Source organism: Octopus bimaculoides, chromosome 2 (assembly GCF_046866305.1).
Source record: "Octopus bimaculoides isolate indiv1 chromosome 2, ASM4686630v1, whole genome shotgun sequence".
Lineage (NCBI taxonomy): Eukaryota > Metazoa > Mollusca > Cephalopoda > Octopoda > Octopodidae > Octopus > Octopus bimaculoides.
Window position 1 is genome coordinate 152,514,818 of NC_142929.1, and position 17,408 is coordinate 152,532,225.

Consider the following 17,408-nt stretch of genomic DNA (forward strand, 5'->3'; position numbering starts at 1 on the left):
CAATGATCTCGCTCGAAAATCCTACGAAGGCCAGCCAGGCGGCACTGGCAACAGTCATGCTCAAAATGGTGCATTTCATGTGCCACCCGCACAAGAGCCAGTCCAGGGTCACTGGCAATGATCTCGCTCGAAAATCCTACGAAGGCCAGCCAGGCGGCACTGGCAACGGTCACGCTCAAAATGGTGCATTTCATATTTCTCCTGTGTAATATCATAGCTAATACCTCACCATCACCTTTCTGTACTGCTCTCTCTCTCGTTGCTATCACTGCCATTTCTCAACTAGTTTCTTCCATCATGCCCTTACTTCTTTCAAACTCTTGGTCACATTCCCTTAAATAAGAAAAAATAACCAAGAATAGTAAGACTTTTTTATTCTTGCAGGGTACAAAGTGACCTCATTAGCACAAGTAGCATTGATAAACCATACCAAAAGTGATACATATAAATGAGATGTAGTCTTCTGATCCATTTAGGAAAGCAGTTAATCTGAATAAGATGTGACTTGTCCAAAACATGTCAGCTTTCCAACCTGGTACAAAATCATAATGATGACTTCTTCAATTTTATTTGGCAGCTGTCATATATTTTACATGTGGACTCTGATTCCAGTCCACCTTTTGTATAAGTTAATGTTACACATTTAATGGATTACAACCAACCTATTTTTCTTCAGTATTCACAAAATTTCACATTTGACACTCTCATCTCCTCATACCTCAGTCTATGTTTTACATGTAGTGACATTACACAGAAAATATTGTAACTTTCATCTGTTAAACATGAACACCATGCAACTATTCCTTTAAATGGCCTTACTGTCCCTGATGATCTTTCCTGGCAAATACACATCTTTAACATTTCAAAAGTTGCATCTTAAAGACCAACTTTTTTCTACAGAGGCGAAAAATTCGTCAGTTCCTTTCAACTACTATACCTCTACAAAGCCCAGGTAAGATCACAATGGAGTATTACCCTTAAATCTGGGAAAGTGTTGCTGTTATTCACACACAGATATTCTAAACCTCATCCAGAAAAACACATGACTACTTGGCATGAAATCCTTAGACATACTTCAGTCTCTGACCCACAGATAAGCTATCTCCTTGCTGTCTTTTCTGCTGCCACAACAATGGCTTTTGTTCCTTGAAGCTGGTTGGTCTCATGCCATCTCTGTTCATTTGTCTTTCCTCCTTTTGTCACACATGTTATATCCAGCTTCTCCTCACCCACCCACTGTCCAGGCCTGGCACTAGCACTTGTTTGCATTAATGATAAGTTCATCCATAGCCCATCAAAAGAATATCTGAAGGGTGGCATAAAATAACTATGAAGGCAGTTATGATTGTTAGAGACAGCATATATACAATGGACTCACTTTTGTCAAGTATTATAATTGTATTATAAAGAAAATGGCCAAGTATTTCATAGGCACTGACACTCTTAATGCAATCTTTGGATAGACTCAGTGTCACAAGGCTTGACTCTTTAAAATTAGAAATATAGGCAGCTTCTGTAGTTTCAATCTATTCAGTTTCATTAACAAGGCTTGGGGTGGTCTTTCTGTAAACCTTTTAGCCTATAGAAAGTACAGCTTCAATTTAAATTTTGTTTCTAAAAGTTTTCATAAACCTATAGTTTTTGTACAGTGCCAATGTTAAGTTGCATATTTGTATACATTATGATTTTAACCATTAGAATTTTTATAAATTTTTTTTTATAAGTAGTTTAACAAAGTACACTGAGGATAATCATTATTCTCATAAAAGGTATATATATATATATATTTTTTTAGATATGTAAACTGAGATTCTTTCCTGTCCAGGATGCATGTTAAAAAATATATAGCCATCCTAGTACAGTGAAATCAAAGCCAGAAGCCAATTTCAAATAAAATCATTCCTGATGTATTTAGATTTCTTCAAAAATTTTAAAATTTTGTCTTCACAGATTTTAGATGTACTGGGTTGGTCAGCTTCTGTATATCACTCCTAATTTTCTTCTACCCATATCATGTTGAAAGCAGATTGGTGCAGTTGGTTATGGTTGGAAAACACTACTAGAGGTTAATCTGAAACAGTTTAAACAAGAATATAATTGTCTTTGTCGTAACTGACAAGATGGAATAATTCTCTTTCCACTGTTTCTGAGCTGTGTCTACTCAAAAACACTTATATTCAAGTTCAACCCACATGAAAAATCTGTGTATCTGAAGGATACACAAATTTTCACGAAGTATGTAAATTTGCTAACACTTCAACATGTTTAATTATGCAAACTGTAAATAGCTGTTGTTACACTTGTCACAGCTCAAATTAAGATGGATTAATATATGTGTAATACAGAAACAAGACAAGCTACTTTATCTCCTTATGTACCACTTTCATTTGCCTTGTCTGTAGAACACAATATACATCTCACATTAGTCTGTAGAGCAATTACAATTAACAGAAGTAGCTGTAGAGGTTGCCAATAGATGTGATGAAACAAGAAAATAAATTCAGAAATTCACAGTAAAAACACAGAGACAAGAATAATTTGAAAAATTAATATTTTTTTGAAATTGACAAATAAATGAAAATCAGTCAATAAAAATATGTATTCATACAAATTGTGTATATATGTTGTATTGCAGCCCTTTTCTTTCATTAACAAAAAATGGTTAAAAAAATATGTATTTCTTAATGTCCAATAGGACCTATCAACCTTTTATAGCTATTGATGTTCAAAAAGAAAACAGAGCAATTGCCTGTTTATCACACTTGTATGAGATAAATGAAATAGCAATTGAGATATCATATTAGTTGTCAACAAGAGTTGTACTGGAAAGACATTCCCAACATTAACCAACACAAAAGTTTTGGAATGGTAAATGGTAGTGACTAGTGACAAAGAGAAAGAGTTGATGACCTAAAATATAACACAACCTTTATATATTGAAAAATTAAGATAAACACAGGTATAAATGTTTAGTTCCTACATATGGTTCCCTGTTGCAGTTATTTGGAACTCAGCATTGGATATTCCAACTGCAATGGATCATCAAAGGAACATTTTTTTGCAGTCTCTTACAGAGATCTAATATAATACTAGATCTCTGAGAGAGAGATGGAGAGGGAGAGAGAGAGACAGTGTATGTGTGTGTGTGTGTATATATATATATATATATATATATATATATATATATACTTTGAGTCGCATTCACAGCTACCCTAGTTGCTAGCCATAGACTATAAAAAAACTTTTTTCAGCTTATTGAACTTTGGCATGGGAAAAGCCTAGCCTACAACTTTCTAGACCAATAAACTATTATTGTTCCTGAAAGTTGTTTTTTATACCTACCATGGATTGCTCGAAGCTTATTAACTTCCTACACCCAGAACCTTGGATCTTACAATTACATATTATTATAAATATATATATATATCTTAAGTTAGCTTTAGTGAAGTTTCAAAATATTTTATAAAATATTTTCTTTTTATTAGGCAAAACCCTAATCGTGCCAGAAGAAAAACTTGAGAGTAAATTTCATTGATACCGGTTCTTTAAATTTGACAGCATAAGAATGAAAAGTGAAGTTGAACTGTACTAGGATTTAAGCTCAGAGCCACGAAACATTGAACTTTTGAAACCTGTAAAATATTTAACTTATGTGTCTTCTGGTGGTAAGTTTGCAGAATAATAGACTGAATATCTTATATTATTAAGTAAAAATGTATGTTTTACTGTTTGACATACAAGACTTTGATGTCACCTATGGTAAACATTTTATGAACTAGACATCTGTTCAAATAAGACTGACTCACTAATCATCTTTGCCTTGTAAAAAATAAGAGATTTTTGTTATTTAACATTGCTTATAACTAAGACTTATACAGGAATAGAACATTAACATTGCATTAATGCTTCAGGAAGATTCTAAGAACTAAAATCTAGTTGTCAATAACTAACCAAAACCCAGTGTTCACTTATAAAATTTTCTTACTTTGGCATAAGGCCATACAATTTAATAAGAAGCAGTTAAAATTGACCCCTAGTATATGATAAGCACTTGTTTTATCGATGCATGTGGAAAAATGATGAAATATGAAATGGAGATGTAGAAATATGAATGGAGATGTTCCTAAAGAGAGGAACAATGGTGAAATTTGAAATGGGGACTAGAAGAATATTAAGCAATTAAACTGCGTTAATAATAATAATCACAATGATGATGATAGAAAAGGAAATTCGAATAGAATGCCTGGTAGAGCTCCTAGAGAAAGTTTGTCTCTTAGGGATAGCAAGGATTGTCAGGAGGATTCTAACCACTTGAAAGACAGCTGAAAACTTGTGGATACCTAAGGTTACAGGTAGTAGCCCACCACCCACATAAATCGTACCACGAATAAGACTGAACCTGAGCCAAACCAAAATAATAATAATAATAATAATAATAATAATAATAATAGTTTCAAATTTTGGCACAAGGCCAGCAACTTTGAGTGAGTGGGTAATTCACTCAACTGGTGCTTATTTTATCAGGCCTGAAAGGATGAAAAGCAAAGTTGATTGTGGCAGAATTTAAATTCAGAATGTAAAGACGGACGAAATAATAGTAATAATAATGATAATAATAATAATAATAAGAAGAAGAAGAAAGGAGACTCACAGCACTATACTAGCAGTGCAAGATCAGACTTAAGCCACAAATTGGAGGGTCAACCTAAAGAAATGAGTGTCTCCATTGTGCAGAATTCATAATGGACTTAACAAAGCCATTACCAATTTTGGTTCTTGTCCAGAACATTGTGGAGACATGATGAGGTAGCAAATAAAAGAGCAGCATTGAAAACTGTGAGAGAAGTGAGGGCTAGAGAGAAGCAAGATATGGTATGAACACAACTTATAGAAAGTGGCTGCCTCAGAGTCTTGCAAAATGCTATGGGATTTCTCAATCTAAATGGATCAGGTGCTTGAGCACAAGCTGGACCTAGTGGTGGCAGACAAGGTGAACCACATGTGCTCTATAACTGATTGCTGTGTGCCCTTTTGACCCATGAATAATTAAGGAAAGCGAAAAATAGACATTTACGACCTTCTTAGCTTGACTGTGGAAAATGAAAAAGGTGAAGATAGTGCTAATTATTGTTGGGACCTTGGGGATAATATCAGAAGGTATTGAGAGAATTTGAACTCAGAATGTAAAGAAGGGATGAAATGCTGCTAAGCATTTTGTCCGGCATGATAATGATTCTGCCAGCCTGCCACTTCACTTAATAATAATAATCCTTTCTACTATAAGTATAAGGCTTGAAATTTGGCAAGTGGGGTGGAAGAGGGTTAGTTGATTACATTGACTCCAGTGCAAAACTGATACTTATTTCATTGACCCTGAAAGGATGAAAGGCAAAGTCAACCTCAGTGGAATTTGAACTCAGAACATAAAAGATGAATGAAATACCACTAAGTATTTTGTCCAGCTTGCTAATGAGTCTGCTAGCCTACTGTCCTAATAGTAATAATAATAATTTCAAATTTTAGCACATGGCCAGCAGTTTTGAGGGAAGGGTTAAGTCGATTACATCGACCCCAGTACTCAACTGGAACTTATTTGATCAATCCTGAAAGGATGAAAGGCAAAGTTGACCTTGGTGGAATTTGAACTCAGAACATGAAGCTGGATGAAATATCATAAAGCATTTTACCCAGTGCGCAAACAATTCTGCCATCTTGCCAACTTTGTCCTAATAATAATAATAATAATAACCCTTTCTATTATAGGCTCAAGGCCTGAAATTTTTGAAGAGGGGACTAGTCAATTACCTTAACCCTAGTGTTTCACTGGTACTTAATTTATCGACCCCCAAAATGTTGAAAGGCAAAGTTGACCTCAGTGAAATTTGAACTCAGAATGTAAAGACAGACAAAATGCTGCTAAGTACCTTGCCTGGTGTGCTAATGATTCAACCAGCTTGCCACTTTAATAATAACAATAACAATAATAATAATAATAAAACGCTCTGTAGAACTCCTACAGAAAGTTTGTCTCTTAGGGACAGCAAGGATTATCACGAGGGTTCTAAACACTTGAAAGACTACTGAAAATTAGTGGATACTTAAGGTTACAGGTAGTAACCTGCTACCCACATATATCCTACCAGAAGTAAGACTGAACCTGAGCCAAACCAAATAATAGATTTGCCTAAAACCATTATAAGTTGTGGTGACATGATATGGTAGCAAAGGTGCTACATTATAAACTGGGGTCTAGAGAGACACAAGACATGGTATGAGTACAAACTGCAGAGAGTGGTGAAGTTGGAAACCTGCAAAGTCCTGGGGGATTTCCCAATCCAAACAAATCAGGTGCTTGAGCACAACAAGCCTGACTTAGTGGTGGTGGACAAGGTAAATCCCATGTGTTATATAAATGATGTTGTGTGCCCCTTTGATCCACAAATAGTTAAGAAAGAAGGTGAAAAAACAGGCACATACAATCCTCTTAAATATGAAATAGTCTGGCTATGGAGAATGAAGAAACTGAAGAGAGTGCCAATTATTGTTAGGTTCTTAGGGACAGTATCAGAAAGCATCAAAAAGAAAATAAAAGAAATAGGAATAAAGTGCCCAGTATAGAGTGTCAGAATAATCAGGAAAGTTTTAGATAGTTGAAAAGAACAGATAGCATGGTATTGTAGGCTGCAGATAGCAAGCCCACTATTCATGCAAAATTCCAGGAGTTCCAACAAAGCCTGATTTAAAAATAATAATAATAATAATAATAATAATAATAATAATAATAATAATAATAGTAATATTCAATGACAACAAACATACAAAACAAGTACAAGTTTTTGACTGGTCAGCTGAAAGTTTTCTTTGGATATGTCAGACAACCCCACCTTCCTACCCCATGCAAAAAAAAAAAAACCCAAACTTTATTATAAAAGTACAGTGTCTTACTCACTATATACAGAAATATTGGAATGATATATATCAAAAGAAAACACAATAGAAATTAGTTGAGAACTTCACAAATAGTTTTGTAAACTGATTCCAGTTGGTTTTCTCATAGCATCATTGAGTACCATAACTCAAATTTACAGCTAAAAAGAAATAGGCAATGTTTCTCCAAAGACCATACTTCAGTTAGCAATCCAGATTGCAAGTTTTTGGCTCAGTTTACCATCACTCTGGAGTAGTCATTAATAATCAGAAAATCATTACCAACATATTAAAATACAATGAAAGCCAATCTTTTAAGAACTATCTTTTTATAGTATAAACAGGGATGATTTGAATTGCAGGGCAGCAGAATAAGGTCTTCATACAAATATATGATTGGTAAGTGGCTCGGAATTTGCTTTATATTTAGGTCCCACTCCAATATGAAAGGTTTAAATTATTAGAGTAAGTTTATCCTTCGCAGACATACTGAAAGGTGTAATACAAATATTATATACAATAAACACACAAATGCACATGCGTGCACATGCGTGCACACACACACACATACACATGAAGGATATAGCAGTCATAAAAAATGTAAATTCACCAATAATTTAAAACCCTAGATAAAATAGAGCCCAACTGCCATTAAATACACACATACACACACTCACTCTCACACATACATATACACACACTCAATATCACATGCATACACACAACCTATTTATATATATACACAAATAATTTTTGTCAAAGATAAATATAATTGGATTATAATATCAATGACTGAGTAATGTATAGATTATTCCATTGTAAAACTTTAAAAATCAACTGAATCTGTTGCAATCTTGAATTATATACTTTCTTTTGTTGTTGTTGTTACATTCCCCGTACCTTTGCCAATCCCTCCAAGTATTAAATATAAGTCTCATTCGTTTATATTTTCTTTAAACATTGTGTCTTCCTTCATACATCGACTTGCTGGTTATTGATTGGATTACTTGATTCAGTTGGTGTATTTTGTGTGTAAGGTACATAAAACTCTGCAAGAGAAAAAGAGAAAAACAATAAAAGGTCAGTAAATTGATAAAAACAGAAGACCACTATTGCATGGAATGAAATTTTTGCTGACTTAATTGATCCTCGGAAAGTTCAAAGAAGAGTTTCATACGTTAAACAATTGTCATGGAAAATGAAAAGGAGAAACTGTTATTACTTGGGTAGTGCATAAGTATATAAAGTGATGGTGGCAGCATAATTGTAGTATGTTACTGGTACGAGGAAAATATGAAAGGCAGGTCACTCCAAGAAAATGCAGTAAATCCACTTAGAAGACAATATATTTGATCAGATGGTGCTACATTATCTAAATACTAATGTATGTAAGGAATTATGATTCACACTTATGCGCACTCCCACATACACTCAAATTGTCCACACAATTTTTACCTATCATGACTAGAAAACAACTTGCAACTCCAAATGCTTGAAGTTCATCAAAGGTGCTATAGATACACATTATAATGAATATAAAAACTGCAAGTATTAACCCTTTCGTTACCAACCTGGCTGAAACCGGCTCTGGTTCTGAGTACAAATGTCTTGTTTTCATAAGTTTTGAATTAAAATCTTCCACCAAACCTTATTCACAATTTACATTCCTAACACTAGATAAATGATAACTAAATTATTTTACCAAATTCTTTGTTGCATTTAAAGTAATTGAAAGAAAAACAGAGCATCTCAAAATAAATACAGTAATGAAACGGTTAAAGTAATTGGGAGTTGGCAAACATCGGGTGTATGTAGGTAACTCTTTATGGCGATAGCAACAATTTCATCATGAAAAATGCAGATAAAGATGATTCATTCAAGAAAAAATTGTTTTGATGAAATGGAAGATACGTTTGCTAAATGGACAATGCAGCAAATGCAATAAGATCAAATTATAATAATGGAAAGAAGTTAAGAACATCTTTAGTCATCTGCATATATATGTATAGACCTGGACAAATAAGATTTTCAAAGAAGACTGGCAGTTTCCTATGCATGTAAGCTCCCCCTCTCCATGCCGCAATGGGGAAAAGCTACCAACTTGGGCTGACACAACCTGGCACCCATTTTGTCAGAGGTGTTGCTACCAAAACACAAAGGACTGGAACGGGCACAGCAAAATATTTTGTTGAACAGTTTTAGCCATTGGTATTTTTTCATTAATCCTCAAAGTGTCATGAAGAGTGAAAAATATGATGTTTGCTGATTCCCAATTGCCTCAACACATACAACTTTATATTCAGCATAATGTGTTTCTGCGGTGTCTTAGATGAACTTTCAGCACTTGGAGATGCAAATTTTTTTTATCCATGATGGGTAAAAATTGTGTAAACAATTGAGAAGTATGTTCAAGTATACTTTGTTCATTCCATTTTTCAATGCTAGTATGGGTTAGATGAATGTATTATTGAGGCACTGTTTTACAGCCAAATGCCTTTTCTGTTTTTACCTGTATTACAATTAATGAATTTTTAAGAGGTAAAGCAAACAGATGATTTGTTATCAGGAGAAACAACAGTAATGTAGCTCAGCAATTTTCAGAGAATCACACATGTAAACAAATACATGCGTGCACACACACACACACGATAGACTACTTTCAGTTTTGCCTACCAAATCTACTCACAAGGCTTTGATTAGCCCAAATTTATTGAAAAAAAAAAAAAAAAAAAAAAAAGGCATTGCTCAAGATGCTGTGCAGTGGAGCTGAACCTGAAATTACATGGTTGTGAAGCAAACTTCTTAACCCCACAGCCATGCCTGCAATAAGTATGAATCAAGTGTCACATGTTATCATATGTTTATTATAATGATGTAGAGCCACTCCACTGGAAGTACTGCTACAAGAAAAAGATTACAAGAATGAATCAATACTACTTAGGGCTGTTAGGTGAGGTGGGTTAATAGAATCTCATGGTAAAAGAAGACACTATGTTCTGAAGAAACTACATATAATTGGGAAGAAAATAGCAGAAATATATGTTTATTAAGAAAATCAGATAAACACTATTAATAAATTTTTTTTACAGAAATTTAAATTATTATGAAAGAAATGATAATCAATAATAACTTTTCTGAATAATAAAAAATAGAAGTACAATTATATTCTTATACGAGAAAGTTCATACAGATATTTTAAAAATAGCATTCAAATAAAATAACTGAAACTCATACAATTATAAAACCCTAGTTAATTAAACTGTTTTCATTGACAATGTACAATTTTTAATTTGTTTTTCATATTTAATAATAACAATAATAAAAAGATATATATATACAATGTTAAATTGTTGAATTGTGAACTGGCAGAATTGGTAAAGCATCAGACAAAATACCTTGTTGTAAAAAGCACCCACTACACTATGTAAAGTGGTTGGCATTAAGAAGGGTATCTTGCCATAGAAACTATGCCAAAACAGGCAATTGGAGCCTGGTGCAGCTCTCTGGTTTGTCAGCTCTTGTCAAACCTCTATTATCTTTCTACTCTTTCTCTTCCTTTCTCTCATTAATTTCTGACTCTAATCCCCTCTTTTTCCCTTATTCCTTACCATAATCTGTGTAATGATACCTTTCTTAATGCTTTTGGAAGAATGTGAAAGCAGAATGAAAAGAAAACTAAATACTATAAAATATTTCAAATGGCATTTCAACATTTGCTTTACAGCTACTTTCTAGAATGATTTTTCCTTTAAAAAGGATCAGCTATTGTACATAGTAACAGAATAGACTACACACCTTTGAATCATTTTTCATCTTCATTCTTAACACATAATGTATATTTATAAGAGATAAGAAACCAAATATTGAAATTTATAAAAGAAATTGCAATCAATACCAAATTAAAAGAGAAAAAAAAAAAATCAAAATTGAAACCCAAGATATAAAATTCATGTAACTCTTTATTGCAAAAAAAAAAAAAAAGCCTGCCCATTGCAGTTTACTTACCAAATTTGAATAAAAGAAAATAATTTAGATTAAATATATATCAGAAGACTTGAATTAAATGATAAAACAGTAAAAGAAATTTGCATTCTATTTTGGGAGGCTCATTATGCTAATAAGAAACACGTGCTGGTTCTGTTTGTGTGTGTGTGTGTGGGGGGGGTGTATGTTGCTCTGGGGTAATAGCATCTGTGTAGGCCCTCTTGATTCTATCCACAGTGACAGTGCCTCTAGAACCATTAAAGTCTATAGTAACATGTTTGTTGGAGTGTGCAAGCATGCAATAAGGTCCAGAGTAAGGTGGAATGAGAGGATTTCTCACTGCATCATTTCTGATGAAAACATGGTTCCATGAGGCAATGTTTAACAGCTTGGTGACAAGTGTTCATGGGTGGCAGGACTTGAAAGTACGAATGCAGGCAGTTCACACAGAGTGCAGGATCCTGAGTAGAAAGACTGACTGGGGAAAGCATCTGCCCCAGCAAAGACAAAGGAGCACTGTACAACAGCTCAGCTGGGAAGAATACAAGGTCCTCCTTAAATGAAGTTCGGATGCTGAGGAGAACTATGGGGAGGTACTCACTTCAGCATTGAGTACCAGGATAGGCATGAAATGCAGCTTTCAACTGGCAATGGCTCCACTATTCCATTAGATGCAGGATGATAACTGGTAGTATGGATCTGTTGAGCACTGATGATTTTTGTGAGTTCCGAAAAAAGGTGAGATTCAAATTGTCTAGCATGGTCTTTAGTAATGGTGGCATGAACACCATAATGTGATATCCAACCTGATACCAGGGCTCACACTACCGATTCAGCAGAAATATCACATAGCAGAATGTAATGAGGAGATTTTAGTCTTGTTAAAAACACTACAATCTTTAGTGTTGAGAATTTTGTGTCTTTATCTAGAACAAAGCTCATCTGTTTTAGTTGTCAAAATGTCAACATCTCATTGCAGCTTCCTATATTACATTCAGCTTTGCCAAGTTTGTGGAATCAACAGAAAACAGTACAATATAATGCTGTTGACCATGAGAACCAAAAAATGAGGAAAAGAAGAAATAAGACCAATGACTCAGACAAAGTTTCAGCCCTGTGATCAGAAACCATGTATGTGGTCTGATCAATAAGCACCTGAACTGTTGCCATAGTAATGAAACTAAAGCACACAGAGTGAAGCTGCTTGGCACAGATTAACCTTGAACTCTGCTGTGCATGCGCATTAAGTTTTAACATTCTAGCTCACTTTCACTGTTTACAGCAATGCTTGGAAGGAACGTGTGTAGTGTGTGATCGTCATATTAACCATAACAGAAAAAGCTGAGCAGGGAATCTACATCAAATTTTGCCAAAAGCTTGGTGATACCTGCTCAGAGGCCTATGCAAAGTTTTCAAAAAGTTTTCACCATTCTTGACACAATCAAGATCTTGTGCAACTGAAACCTGAGTGTCTTTTTGGTCAGCTGAAATCAGTTTTGGCACAAACTTGGCAGACACACGTCTCATACCCAAATCTTCAGTTTTAATGGACTGAACTGAACTGTAATTAATCTGCATTTCCTCTGATAACTCATGGATGGTGGTTCAACGATTTCCCCTCAAAGTTGCATGCACATCTATATTTTCTCAGTTCTGCTGCTTTCAGGTCTCCCAGAACGTTTGTCACTATCAACATTTTTCAACCATCTTGGAAATGTCTGAACCACTTGTATGCTTGTGTGCAGCTCATACACTCTTCTCCATACACTTTCTGCAACTTTGCGTAGGCCTCTGAGCAGGTATCGCCATGACAACTTCCCTGTCATAGTCAATGCAATGATCACATACTACACACCTTCCTTACAAGCACTACTGTGAAGAGGAAGTGAGCTAGAATGTTAAAACTTAGTGCACATACATAGCAGTATTCAAGGTCAATCTTTGCCGATCGACTTCACTCTGGGTGCTTTAGCTTTGTTATGGCAACAGTCTGGATACTTATTGATCAGACCTCATAAACTGATGGAGAGAACAACTTACTTCATCTAAATAACTCCTGTTTTCATGCTAGTAATAATAGAAAATAAAATCATTTAACTTAAAATGTAACATGTTTAACTTCTATCAACTTGGAAATAAGAGCAACGTTTGAAGAGCCATTTCTGGTTTTTCCTTGTTGCTTTATAACCAATATCTGAATGTTAGAATTCTTAATAGTATGGTTTTAATTAGAACACTTACTTTCATAACTGAGTAGCTTTCTTACCGAAAATCACTTAACCATGAAACAAATAATAGACATGTTGACAGCTCATACAAACTGTTCCTACAATTGCTCCCCCTTTATATTTTTTCCAGTGTACAGTTTATGGAATCAATTTTCCCACAATATCTGTGCCAGTGGCATGTAAAACTGTGCCGGTGGCATGTAAAAAGCACTCACTACACTCTTGGAGTGGTTGGTGTTAGGAAGGGCATCCAGCTGTAGAAACATTGCCAGATCAGATTGGAGCCTGGTGCAGCTGCTGGCTCTCCAGACCTCAGTCAAACCATCCAACCCATGCCAGCATGGAAAATGGACGTTAAACGAGGATGATAATGATTGCTGACACCTTATTGATCTCATAGGATTTGAATTGAGTGGAACTAGACTGCATACTGTTTACTGATGGAAGAAGTGTGTGGACTGCAAGGGAGACTATGCTGAAAAATAAACCTCATTTGGTCACATTCCATGAAGTCTTGGTCAGCCTTTGAACTTTTTAGCTGATCCTTATAAACCATGATACCCTCTGGAAAGTCCTGCACAAGTTTGGTTGCCAAACAGGATGGTCAGAATAATAAGATCATTCCATAATAGTATAATGGCCTTCATGATGGAAGGTGGTTCAGCTTTCCCTGCAAAGAATAGAACCAAGCAGGGCTGTGTAATGGTCTCTGTCTTGTTTGCAATCTACTTCTCAGCTATGCTAAAAGATACATTTAGAAATGTTGTTGAAGGTGTGCATATCCAGTTTAGGACAGAAGGCAATATTTTCAGAGCCAGAACCTAAGTCAAGGAACAACTTCTGAGAGAGTTTCTACTTGCAGATAACTACGTTTTGATAGCACTGTTTCTGCAGGACATCCATGTATTGGTTGACTGTTTTGCTAATGCTGCCAAATCCTTTGACCTAAGAATTAGTTTGAGGAAGACTGTAGACTTCCACTAGCCCGCACCTGGCCACTCAAAACAGAATTTTATTGTCATGATAGATAATACCCCTCTAAATGGTGTGCCAAAATAGTGCTACCTGAGGAGCGTCCTATCAAAGAATATCCAACTGCACAGAGAGATCACCCAGCAATTGGCTAAGGCAAGTTCAGCTTTCACTAGACTCCAGCAGAGATTGTGAAGAGGTCATGGTATCTACCTAGCTATAAAGATCAAAGTCTATCAAGCAGTTGTACTTACCTCTCTTCTATATGGCTGTGAAACATAGACACTCTACAGGAATCATATTAAATGACGAGAATCATTACATCTCTACTGTCTTTGTTCAATTTCCAACATCAAATGGAAAGATAAAATCCTAAACATACATGCATACACACACACCAACTGTTGTGGAGCTATACTCCTTACCATCAACTGTGGAACAAAGTGTTACTGGTTACAAAAATGAATACAACAAAGTTATAATAGACCCAGAGTGTTAGAAGAGGAGATCAAGTAGGAAAATAGCAAAATAAATTAACCTACTTGTGCGTTTCCGAACTCCAATCTTTTGTGGTCCAAGTAAACAGAGGAAAATGAAGGCAATTATTGCAGCTCCACCAGGAACAACAAACAAGATCAGTCGATTATCACACAAACAATCTCCGCAACAATTTCCTGTACTGTGTAAAAAGATAAAAATAATATTAGTAGTTAAGAAACTGAATTTCATTAACTATTATTAAATCATCATCATCATCATCACTATCATTTAATGTCCACTTTTCCACACTTGCATGATTGAATGGAGTTTATTTGAGGCAGATTTTCTATGGTTGAATGCCTTTCCAGTTGCCAATCCTCACCTGTTTTCAAGCAAGGTAATATTTTTCCATGGCCAGACATGTTCTCTTAGAGTACTGGAAGTGAACAATACTGCTTGTATGACAGCGACAAGCATTACAACTGTCACATGATGTCAAGTCAAGGAGGCACAAACACACACTCACATACATTATATATATATATATATATATATATATTTCTTTTTTTTTTTGCACGAAACACTTCTTTCTTTCTATCAAACCCACTCACAAGGTACTTAATTTATCAATCCCGAAAGGATGAAAGGCAAAGTTGACCTCAGTGGAATTTGAACTCAGTGTCTTTACATTCTGAGTTCAAATTCTGCCAAGGCATATTATTTTGTTTCAATCTGTATAAAGTAGCAGCAACAAAATTTCAAGTAAATCTAATGAAAATCAATTCAACAGAGAAGAATGAATTTTCATGAAAAACAGTTGGAACCTTTCATTTTATGGTTCAAATTCCACTGAAGTTTGTTTAATAAGTCTCAAGTCAACCCTGATCTTGCAGAATGATGATAAAAGGCATTTCAGCTGAGACTATGTTTTTTTTTTTTCAGGCAATGCCTATCAAGGACTACATTATCTGATGCTTCTCTTTTTTAAGGTAACAGGCACAAGTATAACTGTAGGGTTCAAAAGTTTGCTTCATAACCATAGAGTTTCACATTTCTTCTCACTGCGTGGGAATGGCTGTGTGGTAAGTAGCTAGCTTACCAACCACATGGTTCTGGGTTCAGTCCCACTGCGTGGTATCTTGGGAAAGTGTCTTCTACTATAGCTTCGGGCCGACCAAAGCCTTGTGAGTGGATTTGGTAGATGGAAACTGAAAGAAGCCCGTCGTATATATGTATATATATATATGTATGTGTGTCTGCGTTTGTCCCCCCAACATCGCTTGACAACCGATGCTGGTGTGTTTACGTCCCCGTAGCTTAGCGGTTCGGCAAAAGAGACCGATAGAATAAGTACTAGGCTTCCAAAGAATATGTCCTGGGGTCGATTTGCTTGACTAAAGGCGGTGCTCCAGCATGGCTGCAGTCAAATGACTGAAACAAGTAAAAGAGTAAAGAGTGTGACACTGTGAGTAGGTGTTTTCTATTATAGATTCGAGCTGACCAACACCTTGTGAGTGGAGTTGGTTGAGAAAAACTGTAGGAGCTCATCAAATATATATTATATATCTATGTATGTATACATGCATATACTCAATTGTGTAGGTAGGTGGTGTCATTGTTGACATATGCCAATGAAAACATGTCTGGCTGTTTGTGCACAGTATAAATGGGTCGCTGTTTTTGTATGTAACTGCTGTAAAAACATATTCATAACACCAAGGGAAATATTACCTTATTTAGAAACAAGTGAGGGTTGGCAACAAGAAGAGCATATGTAAAAAAAAATTACCTCAGTAACATTTATATGGCCTATGCAAGCATGGAAATGTGGATGGTAAAATGATGACAGGATATGATTTGAAGAAGATTTGGCTGCTATTTTTCGCAAGTAAAGCAACCATGTAGAGCAGTGTTACTCAACCTCTTCTAGTTCAGTATTTTCTTTCCCTCAAATAACATTTTATATCCTCTGCATATTTTGCATGTGTGCACACATGCACACAGAGAAAGCAGATTATTTTATTCAAGCAGAAACCAACTTTTCACAGAGCTTTATAATCTGTTTTCTCATGATATCCCATCCACCATGAGCCTCTGTTCTCAAGCTAAATTTTTATGGAGATTACTAAAGAATCACTAAATTATTTTATATTATTAAAGTGCATAAAAAACTCTTAGAACACTTATATTATTAAAGGATATAAAAAACACTTAGAACAAAGAAGTTTACAGCATGAGTTTTAAATTAATTAGCTTTATTAATGTATCATTATACTCCCAAATCAAAAGTTAATTATTGAACAATAATAAATGGCTTCCTTATATTTGATGAGATTTTGCCAACTTAAAAATATAAAGTTAGATATTTGAGAAAGACAACCTTGTATCTCTGCTTTTACACGTTTCTAATCTACATTTGTACTATTATATGGAACCTTACCATAACAAGCTATAAGGAAAGAAATGCTAACTAACTACTTTACTTCTTACAAAGGCATATCTATGTGATATAAAAAACAAAACAATAATGACCTACTCACATTCTAATCCCAACAAAGATTTTATTTTGGAAAATGTATTTAAAATGCAAGTATTGTGTCTAATTTAAATATTTATGTAATAAAAAAAAAAACAACCCAAAACCAACAAAAGAGAGCAAGACTATATCTTCTAAAAGTTGTTCTAAGAACTGAGATGTACAAACTAGATATTTCTTTGCTGAAGTGGTCTTATAAGAATGAAACATCTGGGGTTGTCACTCTACTTACTAACTCTGTACTTACACCTTAACTATTTACCTCAATTTAATTTTAAACA

The 17,408-nt window shown here is 34.9% G+C and overlaps 1 protein-coding gene across 2 annotated transcripts in view; it reads right to left on the reverse strand.

Moving 5' to 3' along the window:
- Positions 1-7,239: 7,239 nt before the first annotated feature.
- Positions 7,240-17,408, reverse strand: part of LOC106874334 (major facilitator superfamily domain-containing protein 12) — a 71,671-nt gene continuing 61,502 nt past the window's right edge. Inside the window, exons 10-12 of one of the 2 annotated variants that reach the window (XM_052965666.2) lie at positions 14,654-14,790; positions 12,952-12,978; positions 7,240-7,976 (exon numbers count right to left, since the gene is read on the reverse strand). In XM_052965666.2, the coding sequence (XP_052821626.1) occupies positions 12,974-12,978; positions 14,654-14,790 (142 nt within the window). In that variant the 3' untranslated portion in view covers positions 7,240-7,976; positions 12,952-12,973. The remainder of the gene's footprint in view (positions 7,977-12,951; positions 12,979-14,653; positions 14,791-17,408) is intronic. The other variant, XM_014922036.3, reaches the window with a different exon arrangement.